Source organism: Triturus cristatus, chromosome 10, assembly GCF_964204655.1.
Source record: "Triturus cristatus chromosome 10, aTriCri1.1, whole genome shotgun sequence".
NCBI classification, from domain to species: Eukaryota; Metazoa; Chordata; class Amphibia; order Caudata; family Salamandridae; genus Triturus; species Triturus cristatus.
This window is the reverse complement of record NC_140593.1, coordinates 1212647339-1212661010: the sequence shown is the minus strand read 5'-3', so window position 1 is coordinate 1212661010 and position 13672 is coordinate 1212647339. Positions and strand designations below refer to the sequence as shown.

The following is a 13672-nucleotide window of genomic DNA, read 5'->3' as shown; positions in this document are numbered from 1 at the left end:
CAGGTCCACGAGCTAGGATCACCTGCTTCCGCTGCCAGCAGCCCGGACACTACGCCAATGACCCACAGTGTCCCCAGTATCAGCGAACCACAACGACCAACCCCACAGCCCGGCAGATGGCCTCCGTGGCTCTGGGGGAAGAGATGGAAGACTCCGAGGAATGGAAACCGGCGGCCATGGCCCTGGTCTCCCTTGGTGATCGAGAAATGGTCCCCGGGACACCCTTGCCCGCCAACACAGAAAAATACCGACAGCGGGTGACCATCAACGGCCACCGAGTCGAGGGCCTTCGCGACACCGGGGCGAGTGTCACCGCGGTCCACCGCAGCCTAATTTCAGAAGACCAGATCCTAACCGGGGCCCTCTGTCCGGTCGTATCCTCCGACAATTCTGAGAGCCTCTGCCAGATGGCGCTGGTGCCCTTCGAGTGGGGAGGGGTCTCCGGAGAACTGAAGGTAGCGGTCCGGACATCGCAGCCCGTAGACTGCCTCCTGGGCAACGACCTGGAGAGTTCCCCGTGGGGGCAAGTAGAACGAAGAGCCCACCTGGAGATGATGGGCCTACCAGAATGGGTCTGCGCCACCACGCGCTCCATGACCGCCCGAGTGCCTCCCTCCAAGGGCGGTGAAGCCCTCTTACCGAACACTATCCCCGAGAGCCGGGACCCCCTCCCAGAAGCAGACAACCCTCCTTCCGAGGGAGAAGGAGACACTAACCCAGGGGAAGGATCGGAACCTTCCGCCCCAGAGGCCCCGACGGAACTCTAAGAACTGCCCGAGTTGGCTCAGTGGCGCTGCGAAGGGGGGCCCTCCCGCGAAGAGTTCTGCCAGGAACAGACCACCTGCCCCTCCCTCGAGGGACTTAGACAACAAGCCGAAGCCCAGGCCGCCGGTGACCGAACCGGAACCCATTGGGTCTATTGGGACAATGGCCTCCTATACAGCGAGCAAAAGTCCGCCGAGCTAGGCGCAGCACGAGTACTGGTGGTACCCCTGCGGTTCCGGAGCCTCCTCCTGGGCCTGGCCTACGATGTACCCTTGGCAGGACACTTAGGCCAAGACAAGACATACCAGCGATTGGTGACCCACTTCTATTGGCCCAGGATGCGAGCGAATGTAGAAGCACACTGCAAGTCCTGCCTCACGTGCCAGGGCAGTGGGAAGAGTGGCGGAAAACGCAAAGCTCCCTTACAACCGTTCCCCGTTGCGAGTACCCCATTCGAGCGGGTCGGCATCGACATCGTGGGACCCCCGGATCCGAAGACCGCCCAGGGCCACAGATTCATCCTTGTCCTGGTGGACCATGCCACCCGCTACCCCGAGGCCATCCCCCTCCGCACCGTGACGGCTCCCGTGGTGGGCCGGGCTCTCATGGGGATCTTCTCCCGTGTCGGATTTCCCCGCGAGGTTGTGAGTGATCGCGGCACTAACTTGATATCCCGCTACATGAAGTCCCTGTGGCAGCAGTGCGGAGTCACGTATAAGTTCACGACCCCCTACCACCCCCAGGGCAACGGCCTAGTGGAACGCTTCAACCGAACCCTGAAGGGAATGATCCTGGGCCTCGAAGAGCCCCTGCGCCGGAAATGGGACGTCCTCCTCCCTTGCCTCCTGTTCGCATACCGAGAAGTCCCCCAAAAGTCTCTGGGGTTCAGCCCCTTCGAACTGCTGTACGGACATCCCGTCCGAGGGCCCCTGAGCCTGGTCAAAGAGGGCTGGGAGACGAGCCCCCGGGGGACACCCCCTGATGTGTTCCGCTACATCCTGGCGCTCCGCAACCAGACGAGGAAGTTTAGGGAACTGGCAGAGGCTAACCTCGAGGCCCGCCAAGAAGAAATGAAGCGCTGGTATGACCAGAACGCAACCCTGGTCGAGTTCCAGCCAGGCCAGCAGGTTTGGGTCATGGCTCCGGTGAAACCCTGCGCCCTACAAGACAAATGGACTGGTCCCTTCTAGGTGGTCGAGCGGAAGAGCCAGGTCACGTATCTGGTCGACGTGCAGTCCCCACGGAACCCCCTCCGGGTCCTCCACGTGAACCGTCTCAAGCCCCACTTTTTAAGGACAGAATTAAGTTTGCTACTGGCCACTGATGATGGGGCGGAAGAAGACACCGAACCCCTGCCCGATCTCCTGTGCACGAAAGACCTGGACGGTTCCGTGGAGGGAGTGAAACTGTCGACCACCCTCACTCCCCAGCAGGCCGACGACTGCCGCCAGCTGCTCAGACAATTCGCAGACATCTTCTCTCTCATTCCAAGGGTTACCGACTGGTGTGTCCACGACGTGGACACCGGCGACAGCCCGCCTGTGAGACACCGAGCCTACCGGGTGCCTGACCGGGTCCGCACCTGCATCAAGACCGAGGTACAGAAAATGCTCACCCTGGGAGTAATCGAACCCTCCGACAGCCCCTGGGCCAGCCCGGTGGTTCTGGTCCCGAAGGCGGCTTCCCCGGGGGTCGCCCCCGAACTAAGATTCTGTGTGGACTATCGGGGGCTCAATGCGGTCACCCGCGCAGACGCTCACCCTATTCCCCGAGCCGACGAGCTCATCGACCGCCTGGGGGCCGCCCGGTTCCTCAGCACTTTCGACCTGACCTGCGGATACTGGCAGATTGCTCTCACGGAAGGAGCGAAAGAGCGCTCTGCCTTCTCTACGCCAGATGGCCACTACCGCTTCAGGGTCATGCCGTTCGGGATGAGAAACGCCCCAGCCACGTTCCAGCGGTTGGTGAACAAGGTCCTGGCCGGACTCGAGGAGTTCAGCGCAGCGTACCTTGACGACATCGCTGTATTCAGCTCTCAATGGCACGAGCATCTCCAGCACCTCCGACAAGTACTAATGGCCCTGCGCCAAGCCGGACTAACCGTGAAGGCCAGCAAATGCCAGCTCGGGCAAGGCTCCGTGGTCTACCTGGGGCATCAGGTGGGCAGCGGCCAGGTCGCCCCTCTCCAGCCGAAGATCGACGCCATCAAGTCCTGGGAGCCCCCCACCACGCAGACAGAGGTTCGGGCCTTCCTGGGCCTTACGGGGTACTACCGGAGGTTCATTAAAAATTATGGTAGTATCGCAGGGCCCCTCACAGAGTTGACCTCCAAAAAGCTTCCGCAGAAGGTGCAGTGGACCACCCCGTGCCAGCAGGCGTTCAACGCCTTGAAAACCGCCATGTGCACCGCTCCCGTACTCCAGGCCCCCGACTACTCCCAAGAGTTTGTGGCCCAGACCGACGCATCCGAACACGGCATCGGGGCCGTGCTCTCGCAGTTCGACGACAATGGCATTGATCAGCCCATAGCCTTCATCAGCCGAAGGCTACTGCCGAGAGAGCAGCGTTGGAGTACTATAGAGCGAGAGACCTTTGCCGTAGTCTGGGCCCTCAAGAAACTGCGGCCCTACTTGTTCGGAACCCATTTTCGAGTACAGACGGACCACCGGCCCTTGCAGTGGCTAATGCGGATGAGGGGGGAGAACCCCAAGCTACTACGATGGTCCATCTCTCTCCAAGGGATGGATTTCACTGTCGAACATCGCCCCGGGACGGATCATGCCAACGCCGACGGCCTGTCCCGGTTCTTCCGCTTCGGCGAGGAGAACCCCCCAGTGGATGGGTAGTCTCCACGCCTTTCAGCTGGGGGGGACGCGTGTGAGACCGGCCTCACGGCGTTGCCCTCTCCATCATCCAGCCAACCTGCAACCACCCTCAAGACACGACATCTCCGACTCCGGCCGCCCCAGCCACCCCCGATCCACGGGCCGGCCAGAGGCCTGACAGACTCAACACCCTACCACGCATGCCCAACCGAGGGAGCGGGAACCCTCGAGCCAGACCCAGAGGCGCCAGCCCAGTCACACCTCGGGTCGCCTTCCCCGGGAGGACTCGATCGGCCACCAGGCCCCTGGGGAGCAGGCGCCTCCCCTACCGAGCGTCTGGGGTCCCTCCCAGACCCACCTGAAAATACCAAAGAAGTGAGCGGCAGGAAATCCCGCCGAACCCCCGCCGTCACCCCAGTCCCCCCTCTGCGAGCACTCCGGACTTCAAAGAACCAGCGGAGTATAACAAGGGGTGCCGGAGAAACAAGGACAGAGAAGACCTGGAACCATCTGAGCCTGCTGACGCTGTCGCGGCTCCTGAACCCTGAAGTCACCTGGGCCTGCTGAGTGACTCGCGGCCTCTTGCTATTGAACCATCTGAGCCCTGCGGACGAGGTCGCGGCTCCCGAACACTGAACCACCTAGGCCTGCTGAGTGACTCGCGGCCCCCAGCTATTGAACCATCTGAGCCCTGCTGACGAGGTCGCGGCTCCCGAACACTGAACCACCTAGGCCTGCTGAGTGACTCGCGGCCCCCAGCTATTGAACCATCTGAGCCCTGCTGACGGAATCGCGGCTCCCGAACTCCGACCACCTGTGCCTGCTGAGAGACTCGCGGCGCTCCCCTTGAGGACGACTCGGTAAGAGATCGCCCAGAGATACGACACCCTCCAGCTCGAGGATTGTGAGCTTCCGCAGGGTATTTCGCAGAGACACTATCTTGAAAGACTGTCCCGCTACCCCCATTCCCCAAGACTGATTTGTGGTACGTTGTGCCACTGCTGGACTACTTGCTTTTTGGATCATAAAGATCCCTTGAAATCATCGATAAAAGAACCTATCGTCCTACAAAGAATACGTGTGGTGTCACTCTGTTCGTAGTGCATCTCAGGGTGTGCGCGCCTGGTTCGGCTTACTTGGGAGAGTTGGGTCAAAGGGGTGGGCAAGACGTGTATCGAACCCCCCTCCGGCGAACGCCTTTCCAACACATACACTCTGGAGCACTCTTGGACCCCTCTCCTCACCACCTCTGCTTTGAAGGACTGCAGCTCATCAGTGCACCCTCATCCCGTCCTGCATAACTCAGATGCTTGAAAACACGCCACAGTACTCCCCCCTCCTCAGGTAATCCTCAGCAGACCCAAACACGCTAGCCAACTAACGGCCTATCTCCCTACTACCCTACCCAGCAAAGTCGTGGAAAAGATGAGAAACAAATGCCTAGCCACCCACCTCACTGACCAGCAACTCTTCAACACCACTCAATCCGATTCAGACCCAACCACAGCACAGAGACCATGCGTTCACCACCAGGGTTGACATCCGGATGATCCCGGGCAGAGGTGACACTGCAGCCCTCATCTTACTGGGTCTTTCCACAGTCTTCAACAGTATCTCCCACCACATCCTTATCCAACAACTGCATGAAGCCGGCATTCAAGGTCCTGCACTTTGCTGGGTTTTCTCTTTCCTGACAGACTGCACCCAGTTTGCCAGCCTGGCTCCCTTCACCTCAAGATGCCACCAACCTCAGCTGTGGAGTCTTACTCGCCAGCATCAGCCGCACCCACAGAATCAACACCATATTCTATCCAGATTAACCCAGTTTATACTCTGCCTCTCCAACAAGATGCCAAACACCACAACCAATTTCTCAGTCTGCTTGACTAAAGTCACCCGGTGGATGGAAGTCAACTGCCTCAACAGAGACAAGATGAAGTAGAAATCTTCAGGAAAAACATCCTGCTCTGGGACTCCACCTCGTGGCCTGCCAAACTCAGGCCCACATCCCTCCCAAGCACACAAGCAAAGAACTTTGGAATAGTAATCGACAACCAGTTTACCATGACCAACCAAGTAAATGCAGGCTCCGTCTCCTGCTTCGAAACACTCAAGAAGCTCCCAAAAATTTTCAAATGACTCCCCACCAACACTCGCAGAACCGTTACCTAAGCACTCGTCACCAGCATGGTGAACTACAGCAGCATATTTTATGCTGGAATAAGTACTTAACTGACCAGAAGAGTCTGGCCTATACAAAACTCTGCACCTAGGCTCACCTTCAACCTCCCACCCTGAACTCACATCACCCAACACCTCAAAGAGCTCCAGTGGCTCTCAGTCCTCAAATGAGCACTCTTCAAATTCTTCACACACACATACAAAGCCTTACACAACCCCGGCCCCACGCCGCTCAACAACTGCATAAGGTTCCACAAACCTACCCCACACCTCTACTCAACCAAACTCCTTCCCACACACACACCACTGGCATACCCAGATCCAGCGATGGTGCCTTCTCCTACCTCGCGCCCAGGGTGACTACCCCTTGCCCATCACAGGTCCTAGGATGCTTGCTTCCGGACCAGGGAAGACATGGCTTGGCAGTTCGGGCTGGACTGTTCCCATGAGGCACAGGGTCAAGACTGATTTGCATATGGTCAGGTCCAAACTGGGGTGGCATGGTGAGCAAAAGAATGATGGATTTAACCCAGATCTCTTGACTGGGGGTGAATGCTTTGATTTCTTCAGCATTCAGTCCATCAATTGTGTGTCTTTTGCTGCTATTGATGGAAGCACTCAATAGGAATTTCAAGACCACTAAATAAATAGAAATTCCCTGAAATTCGGACTTTTCCCTCCTTAGTTGAGTTGTTTGTGGAAGGCCTGTGGGTTGGAGTAGGCGTGGACTCGTATGTAGGGTCAGCAGGAGGGGTTGGAAGCGAGGGATTGAATGGGTGACCTCTTGCAGGGCCTCGATGTATCCTAGATTATCGCTAGATGTGAGTTAGCACTTCAGCTGCAGTGACCGAGGTCAGAGGGCGCAGGGGTTGTCTCCAGCCTTGTCCAGTAATACCTGTGCTCTGTTGAACTCTGCCGCTGACTCCTTAAGCCACATTTGCATCGCTGCGTGTGGTTCATGGCCCCTTCCCGCCCTCCCCTCCTGGAGGGTTCAGTGGGGTGAGTGGTGGTCGAGGAGGGCAGAGGTTATCGGTTATTAATACCTGTGTCTGCGACTCGGCGTCAGGCAGGTACAGGTCAGATGCTGTGTATCTGTTACTAACTGCTGGGTACTCGAGGTCAGTCCAGGAGGATGTGTGTGATTGAACAGCTGTGCTGGTGCACTCGGATGAGCTAAGGGTGATGTGTGATTGAACAGCTGTGCTGGTGCACTCAGGTGAGCTAAGGGTGATATGTGTGATTGAACAGCTGTGCTGGTGCACTAAGGTGAGCTAAGGGTGATGTGTGATTGAACAGCTGTGCTGGTGCACTAAGGTGAGCTAAGGGTGATGTGTGATTGAACAGCTGTGCTGGTGCACTCAGGTGAGCTAAGGGTGATATGTGTGATTGAACAGCTGTGCTGGTGCACTCAGGTGAGCTAAGGGTGATATGTGTGATTGAACAGCTGTGCTGGTGCACTAAGGTGAGCTATGGGTGATACGTGTTATCGAACAGCTGTGCTGGTGCACTAAGGTGACTGATGCTGATATTTGTGATTTAACAGCTCTGCTGGTGCACTCAGGTGAGCTAAGGGTGAGGTGTGTGTTATTTACCAGCTGTGCTGGTGCACTCAGGTGAGCTAAGGGTGAGGTGTGTGTTATTTAACAGCTGTGCTGGTGCACTCAGGTGAGCTAAGGGTGATATGTGTGATTGAACAGCTGTGCTGGTGCACTCAGGTGAGCTAAGGGTGATATGTGTGATTGAACAGCTGTGCTGGTGCACTAAGGTGAGCTATGGGTGATACGTGTTATCGAACAGCTGTGCTGGTGCACTAAGGTGACTGATGCTGATATTTGTGATTTAACAGCTCTGCTGGTGCACTCAGGTGAGCTAAGGGTGAGGTGTGTGTTATTTACCAGCTGTGCTGGTGCACTCAGGTGAGCTAAGGGTGAGGTGTGTGTTATTTAACAGCTGTGCTGGTGCACTCAGGTGAGCTAAGGGTGAGGTTTGTGTTATTTAACAGCTGTGCTGGTGCACTCAGGTGAGCTAAGGGTGAGGTGTGTGATTGAACAGCTGTGCTGGTGCACTCAGGTGAGCTAAGGGTGAGGTGTGTGTTATTTACCAGCTGTGCTGGTGCACTCAGGTGAGCTAAGGGTGAGGTGTGTGTTATTTAACAGCTGTGCTGGTGCACTCAGGTGAGCTAAGGGTGAGGTGTGTGTTATTTAACAGCTGTGCTGGTGCACTCAGGTGAGCTAAGGGTGAGGTGTGTGTTGTGTGTTATTTACCAGCTGTGCTGGTGCACTCAGGTGAGCTACGGGTGAGGTGTGTGTTATTTAACAGCTGTGCTGGTGCACTCAGGTGAGCTAAGGGTGAGGTTTGTGTTATTTAACAGCTGTGCTGGTGCACTCAGGTGAGCTAAGGGTGAGGTGTGTGTTGTGTGTTATTTACCAGCTGTGCTGGTGCACTCAGGTGAGCTACGGGTGAGGTGTGTGTTATTTAACAGCTGTGCTGGCGCACTCAGGTGAGCTAAGGGTGAGGTGTGTGTTATTTACCAGCTGTGCTGGTGCACTCAGGTGAGCTACGGGTGAGGTGTGTGTTATTTAACAGCTGTGCTGGTGCACTCAGGTGAGCTAAGGGTGAGGTGTGTGTTATTTACCAGCTGTGCTGGTGCACTCAGGTGAGCTACGGGTGAGGTGTGTGTTATTTAACAGCTGTGCTGGTGCACTCAGGTGAGCTAAGGGTGAGGTGTGTGTTATTTACCAGCTGTGCTGGTGCACTCAGGTGAGCTAAGGGTGAGCTGTGTGTTATTTACCAGCTGTGCTGGTGCACTCAGGTGAGCTAAGGGTGAGGTGTGTTATTTAACAGCTGTGCTGGTGCACTCAGGTGAGCTAAGGGTGAGGTGTGTGTTGTGTGTTATTTACCAGCTGTGCTGGTGCACTCAGGTGAGCTACGGGTGAGGTGTGTGTTATTTAACAGCTGTGCTGGTGCACTCAGGTGAGCTAAGGGTGAGGTGTGTGTTATTTACCAGCTGTGCTGGTGCACTCAGGTGAGCTAATGGTGAGGTATGTGTTGTGTGTTATTTACCAGCTGTGCTGGTGCACTCAGGTGAGCTAAGGGTGAGGTGTGTGTTATTTACCAGCTGTGCTGGTGCACTCAGGTGAGCTAAGGGTGAGCTGTGTGTTATTTACCAGCTGTGCTGGTGCACTCAGGTGAGCTAAGGGTGAGGTGTTATTTAACAGCTGTGCTGGTGCACTCAGGTGAGCTAAGGGTGAGGTGTGTGTTATTTAACAGCTGTGCTGGTGCACTCGGGTGAGCTAAGGGTGAGGTGTGTGTTATGTGTGTTATTTAACAGCTGTGCTGGTGCACTCAGGTGAGCTAAGGGTGAGGTGTGTGTTATTTACCAGCTGTGCTGGTGCACTCAGGTGAGCTAAGGGTGAGCTGTGTGTTATTTACCAGCTGTGCTGGTGCACTCAGGTGAGCTAAGGGTGAGGTGTGTGTTATTTACCAGCTGTGCTGGTGCACTCAGGTGAGCTAAGGGTGAGCTGTGTGTTATTTACCAGCTGTGCTGGTGCACTCAGGTGAGCTAAGGGTGAGGTGTGTTATTTAACAGCTGTGCTGGTGCACTCAGGTGAGCTACAGGTGAGGTGTGTGTTATTTAACAGCTGTGCTGGTGCACTCTGGTGAGCTACGGGTGAGGTGTGTGTTATTTAACAGCTGTGCTGGTGCACTCTGGTGAGCTAAGGGTGAGGTGTGTGTGTTATTTAACAGCTGTGCTGGTGCTCTCTGGTCAGCTGAGGGTGGTGCGTGTGCATTAACACTTGTGCCAGGATGCTCAGAAGTTGGGAACATTTGTAATGTGTGAAATAACATCTAGGCCAGGGCTCTCGCAGTCAAGTGAAGGTGTTATGGGTGAATTGATGCTTGTGTTGGGACAGTCGGAGGTCAGGGGAGGTAGGCCATTGACACGTGTGCTGGGACCCTGGACTCCTCATGACCGGCTGGCTGAAAGCTTGTGTGGGGTGAGGAGAATGAGGGTCACTTTAACTCACGCCCCCTCTCTCACTCCTCAGGTGAGCCGGGTTCCTGTGGAACAGTGTCAACAGTATCAGACCTGCGCGGACTGCCTGGGGTCAGGGGACCCCCACTGCGGCTGGTGTGTCCTCCATAACAAGTAAGTGGTTAGGTACCCCCAAGTTCAAGCTTGCACCCCTTATTTGTAAAACACTGATTACTAGCCGAGCCAGCGGCCATCCACATCTCAGCACAGCGCTTCAGTATCGGGCAGACCCGTCCTCCTGGAACGCGAAGACTACGAAATGTCCACCAAATGGCATCCATTCGAAACAATGGAGATTGCAGCCATTTTGTACTAGTGAAAGGCACTAGCAGGGAACTTTGGGAGAAGAGAGCTACTTTCATTTTAATTTCTGTTTCATGTTTTTAAAATATTTTAAAGTTACTTTGAATTCGGAAATTTGGGGAGTTTTTATTGTGGTGTAGATTATTTAAGCGTTTTTCAAAATCATATGAATAATATTAGTATTAGTATTTAATAATGTCATTATTTGATATTGTCTCCAACCCTATTGGTCATTTCGTTTGCACTCTTTAAGGTCACTATCCTCTCCAGGAGACCTCTTTTGCTGCTTTAGGCGGGCACAGCACAGCGTTTCTCTGTGGCTTGTCTTTGTGGAGTGACTTCGAACTTGATGATCCAGGGCACTTTGTGAGACAGCAGTCTTGCAAGAAGGAAAGTTTGATTGGACCCCCGAGGTCTGTGTGTGAGTGCCAAGCTCCGGGGCTGCATGGGTGTGTGCGCTCGCTAGGCACCTTCCAGTGGGTTCTAATGCACCGTAGGATCTTCATTGATGAAGCTAAATGTTAAAATAGTTTCCCACAGCTTAAGGGGACCCCGGAACACTTCACATCAAATGAATGCAAAGGGTGAAAAGTTCAACATGTCTAGATGTTGAGTAGCACCCTCGAAAATCCTATTACATGCACGATTTTCTGAATTATGGATTGCATGTAGTACCAAAATCCAGTTCCCAAATGTACATTACAGTACCCCACACAGAAACAGCTACCTAAATGCCTAAGTAATGAGGAAACGTTTAGTCTGATCGGCTTACATTATAAAAGTACAACTACAATGCAGCTTGGTTCTGGAAGTTACCTCACAGCCAGTTCTATTTTAGGTCTCGCCTGCGATGCAGCGCATGCGCTGTTTCGCCTTGGCGAGATGTATTGTCGTTGCTTTTGTGTCTGGCTTCTGTGGAAGCAGGGTTGGTGTCTGCCCTGTTGGCATTAGGCCCCACCCGGACTGGAGATTTCGCTCGCACACGGCATCTCTTCCAGACACGCGTACCGGAGGCTGCTTCTCTATGTTCACTTCTCGCTACAGCTGCCTGCTACGTAAAACAGGTAACATGTTTTTGGTGCCCTTCATTGTACATGGGTAGTGCAGCTTACTGCTTTGCCCATTCTAAATAAAAATTTTAGTCTGGGTATGTTTTAACGAGTGCACATGCACTTTTACGGCCCAGATAACTTAAAAATTGGGGCATTTATTGCCATCCTCTGGGGCTCTGTGCACTAAGACAGTCAGTAGTACTGTAATGTTAAATATCAGATCACTAAATCTGTTGAAAGGTCTTCCAGTCTTAGGTCAATTGCATACTCGGTTCGGAGCTGCAGTGCCCCGCTTTTCCGCACAGCCCGTGATCTCGTCGCATTGCTGCCTGTCACCGGGGTCCTTTTAGCCCACGCGTGCGGGTGTTGGTGCTTCCAAGGCTCAGCTGTTTGGAAACCACCAGCACACGGGTTCGTGTGTGCGTGCAGGATACGCCGAAAGCTGTAAGCAGCGCCTGGGCTATCTCCGAGGATCTGGGGCGTGCAGGGCCGGGGCAGCGCGGAGGTTAGGGGCGGGAGGGTGACTCCCTGGAGACCGCCGTTGCTTATGCCTGGGAGGACGCTGTGGCCGTGAGTTGTGCGCATTGGTGCAGAAAGCAGGCAGCGTAATACCTCCCTGTTAAAGGGAGTGATCGCAAATGACCCAAACTTTACTCTGAAATTGATACATATGCAATGTTGCAAATCGCAGAAAATGTGTTTTTTTCTTAGCTTTTGCAACACGTTTGTCTAGATAGTCTGCTTCTACGGCCCTTCCTCGCCCCTACTCGCCAGGGCTGTTTTGGCTGCCGTTGTGTATTGACGCCTTTCTCTCTGGGTAAAAATAAGTTTGGCGTCTGCCCCGCTTGGACGTTGTCACGTTGTCGGGTTCGCACATTAGCAGCTGGTCTCACTCAGCAACACCGCAACCAAGAGCCGGGCTGCAAATGCAGGCACTGAAACAACAAAACAGCCAGACGCAATGCCACGCAGGGGTTAACCAGCCATCTATCATACAAAAAACAACTTGATGCCCATCCAGGGCTACGTATTTTGAGAAGAATGCCATAGTAACATATAAACCAGGGATGCAACCTCATATTCACTTAAAGTGCTTAGGCAGGAAGACAAGAAATCTAGTCTCAGGGTTTTTGTTTTTTTAATACTTTGCTCTGTACTTGTAGAGCTCAGATAATGGATGCACAGATAGAATATTTTATTATATCAAGCTTGCTATGATGCATCTGCCCCCTGTTCTGTGTTTTTAGCTGCCATGGGTGCAAGACTGGCCCATACAGTTGGTTTGACCCCAAATTACTGCAAACTTGTAAAAACAGCCTTGAAGTAAAGCCACACAAAATGCTACTTACCAAAGTGGAAAGCTGTCCCACCAAGCCAAAAGGGGTTTTCTTTCTATGCTGGCTTCTAAAGGAAAAGTTTTTAAGTGTTTATCAATTTAATGGGGTTCCTGGTAGGACTAGCTAAGAACAGAACTGTCTTTATTACTTGTTATCGGCATCAATTAGGTCAAGCCTGGGCGGCACAGGCGCTGCTCTGTGAGGCATGCTGTATTAGAGTATGTACATGAAGCTCTGCCCACATTTTTCATTGCCTTGTGTCATTGTCTTTTATAAATGCTGGCTTCCGAATCGTTATCAGACTTGTTAGTCCCTCCCTAGTACCGCCTTGTCTTTATTTGTAACCTCCCATGAGGACGGTTACACTGTATGTCTTATTTAGTCTGTAAGCACTATTTTCTGTAATGAGTTTCTCTTACTGCAGACATGACATGCTTTCCTGCAACATTCAGCGCGCCATGCGCGCTCTCACTTACCAAGTAACGCAGGACAAAGGTGGGCGGTTTTAGGAATAGGTCTGGCATTTACAAGAATTTGAGCTATTGGCACTGTAAATGGCAATGCCTTTTATTTATCGGTTTTGATAACAGGCATTGTCATTTACAATGCCAATAGCTTAAACTCTCGCAAATGCGAGACCTATTGCATTGCAAATGCTTGTTCTGACTGAGATCCTGGAACACGGAGTGTTTTTTATGCCTTTCAGAATTCATTCTATTTTCTTCTCTCAACGTTTTTAACATTTAGCAGGCAAATTAAACACTTTTCCAAATGTTTTGGTCAGAATCCCTTTGTAAAGTGTCCTTGTGCTTGCCATCTTCACATTCTATCAAGGAATGTGATTTTTACCCAAAAATGTCAAAAAGGACCCTCTAGTCTAGGACCATGAGGGCATAAGGCTGCAGGGCAAATTGGAAAAGCTGAAAAAGAGAATAAAGGCTAAAAAGCTCTACAGGGAATGCTTTGCTACCACTGCGATGGTGTCTACAACCCCTAAGGATGCTCACAGATGGAGATCCAGGGAAAGGATTTCAGAAAAAGGGGGAAAAGGACAAAACAGTGATTCATATTCCCATCGCATCAATGTCATTCCCTCAGTGTTGACTGAAGGCATTGACCCGATTTGTTCTCCTTCGAGAGCTAGCTTGACGTCAAAACATCTCCAAGCGAATC

The 13672-nt window shown here is 53.2% G+C and overlaps 1 protein-coding gene across 3 annotated transcripts in view; it reads left to right on the top strand.

Annotated features, from left to right (window-relative positions):
- PLXNA3 (plexin A3) overlaps positions 1 to 13672 on the top strand; it is an 845431-nt gene that overhangs the window by 384266 nt on the left and 447493 nt on the right. For all 3 annotated transcript variants that reach the window (XM_085629709.1, XM_085629711.1, XM_085629710.1), the window contains exon 5: positions 9821 to 9921. In XM_085629709.1, the coding sequence (XP_085485835.1) occupies positions 9821 to 9921 (101 nt within the window). The remainder of the gene's footprint in view (positions 1 to 9820; positions 9922 to 13672) is intronic.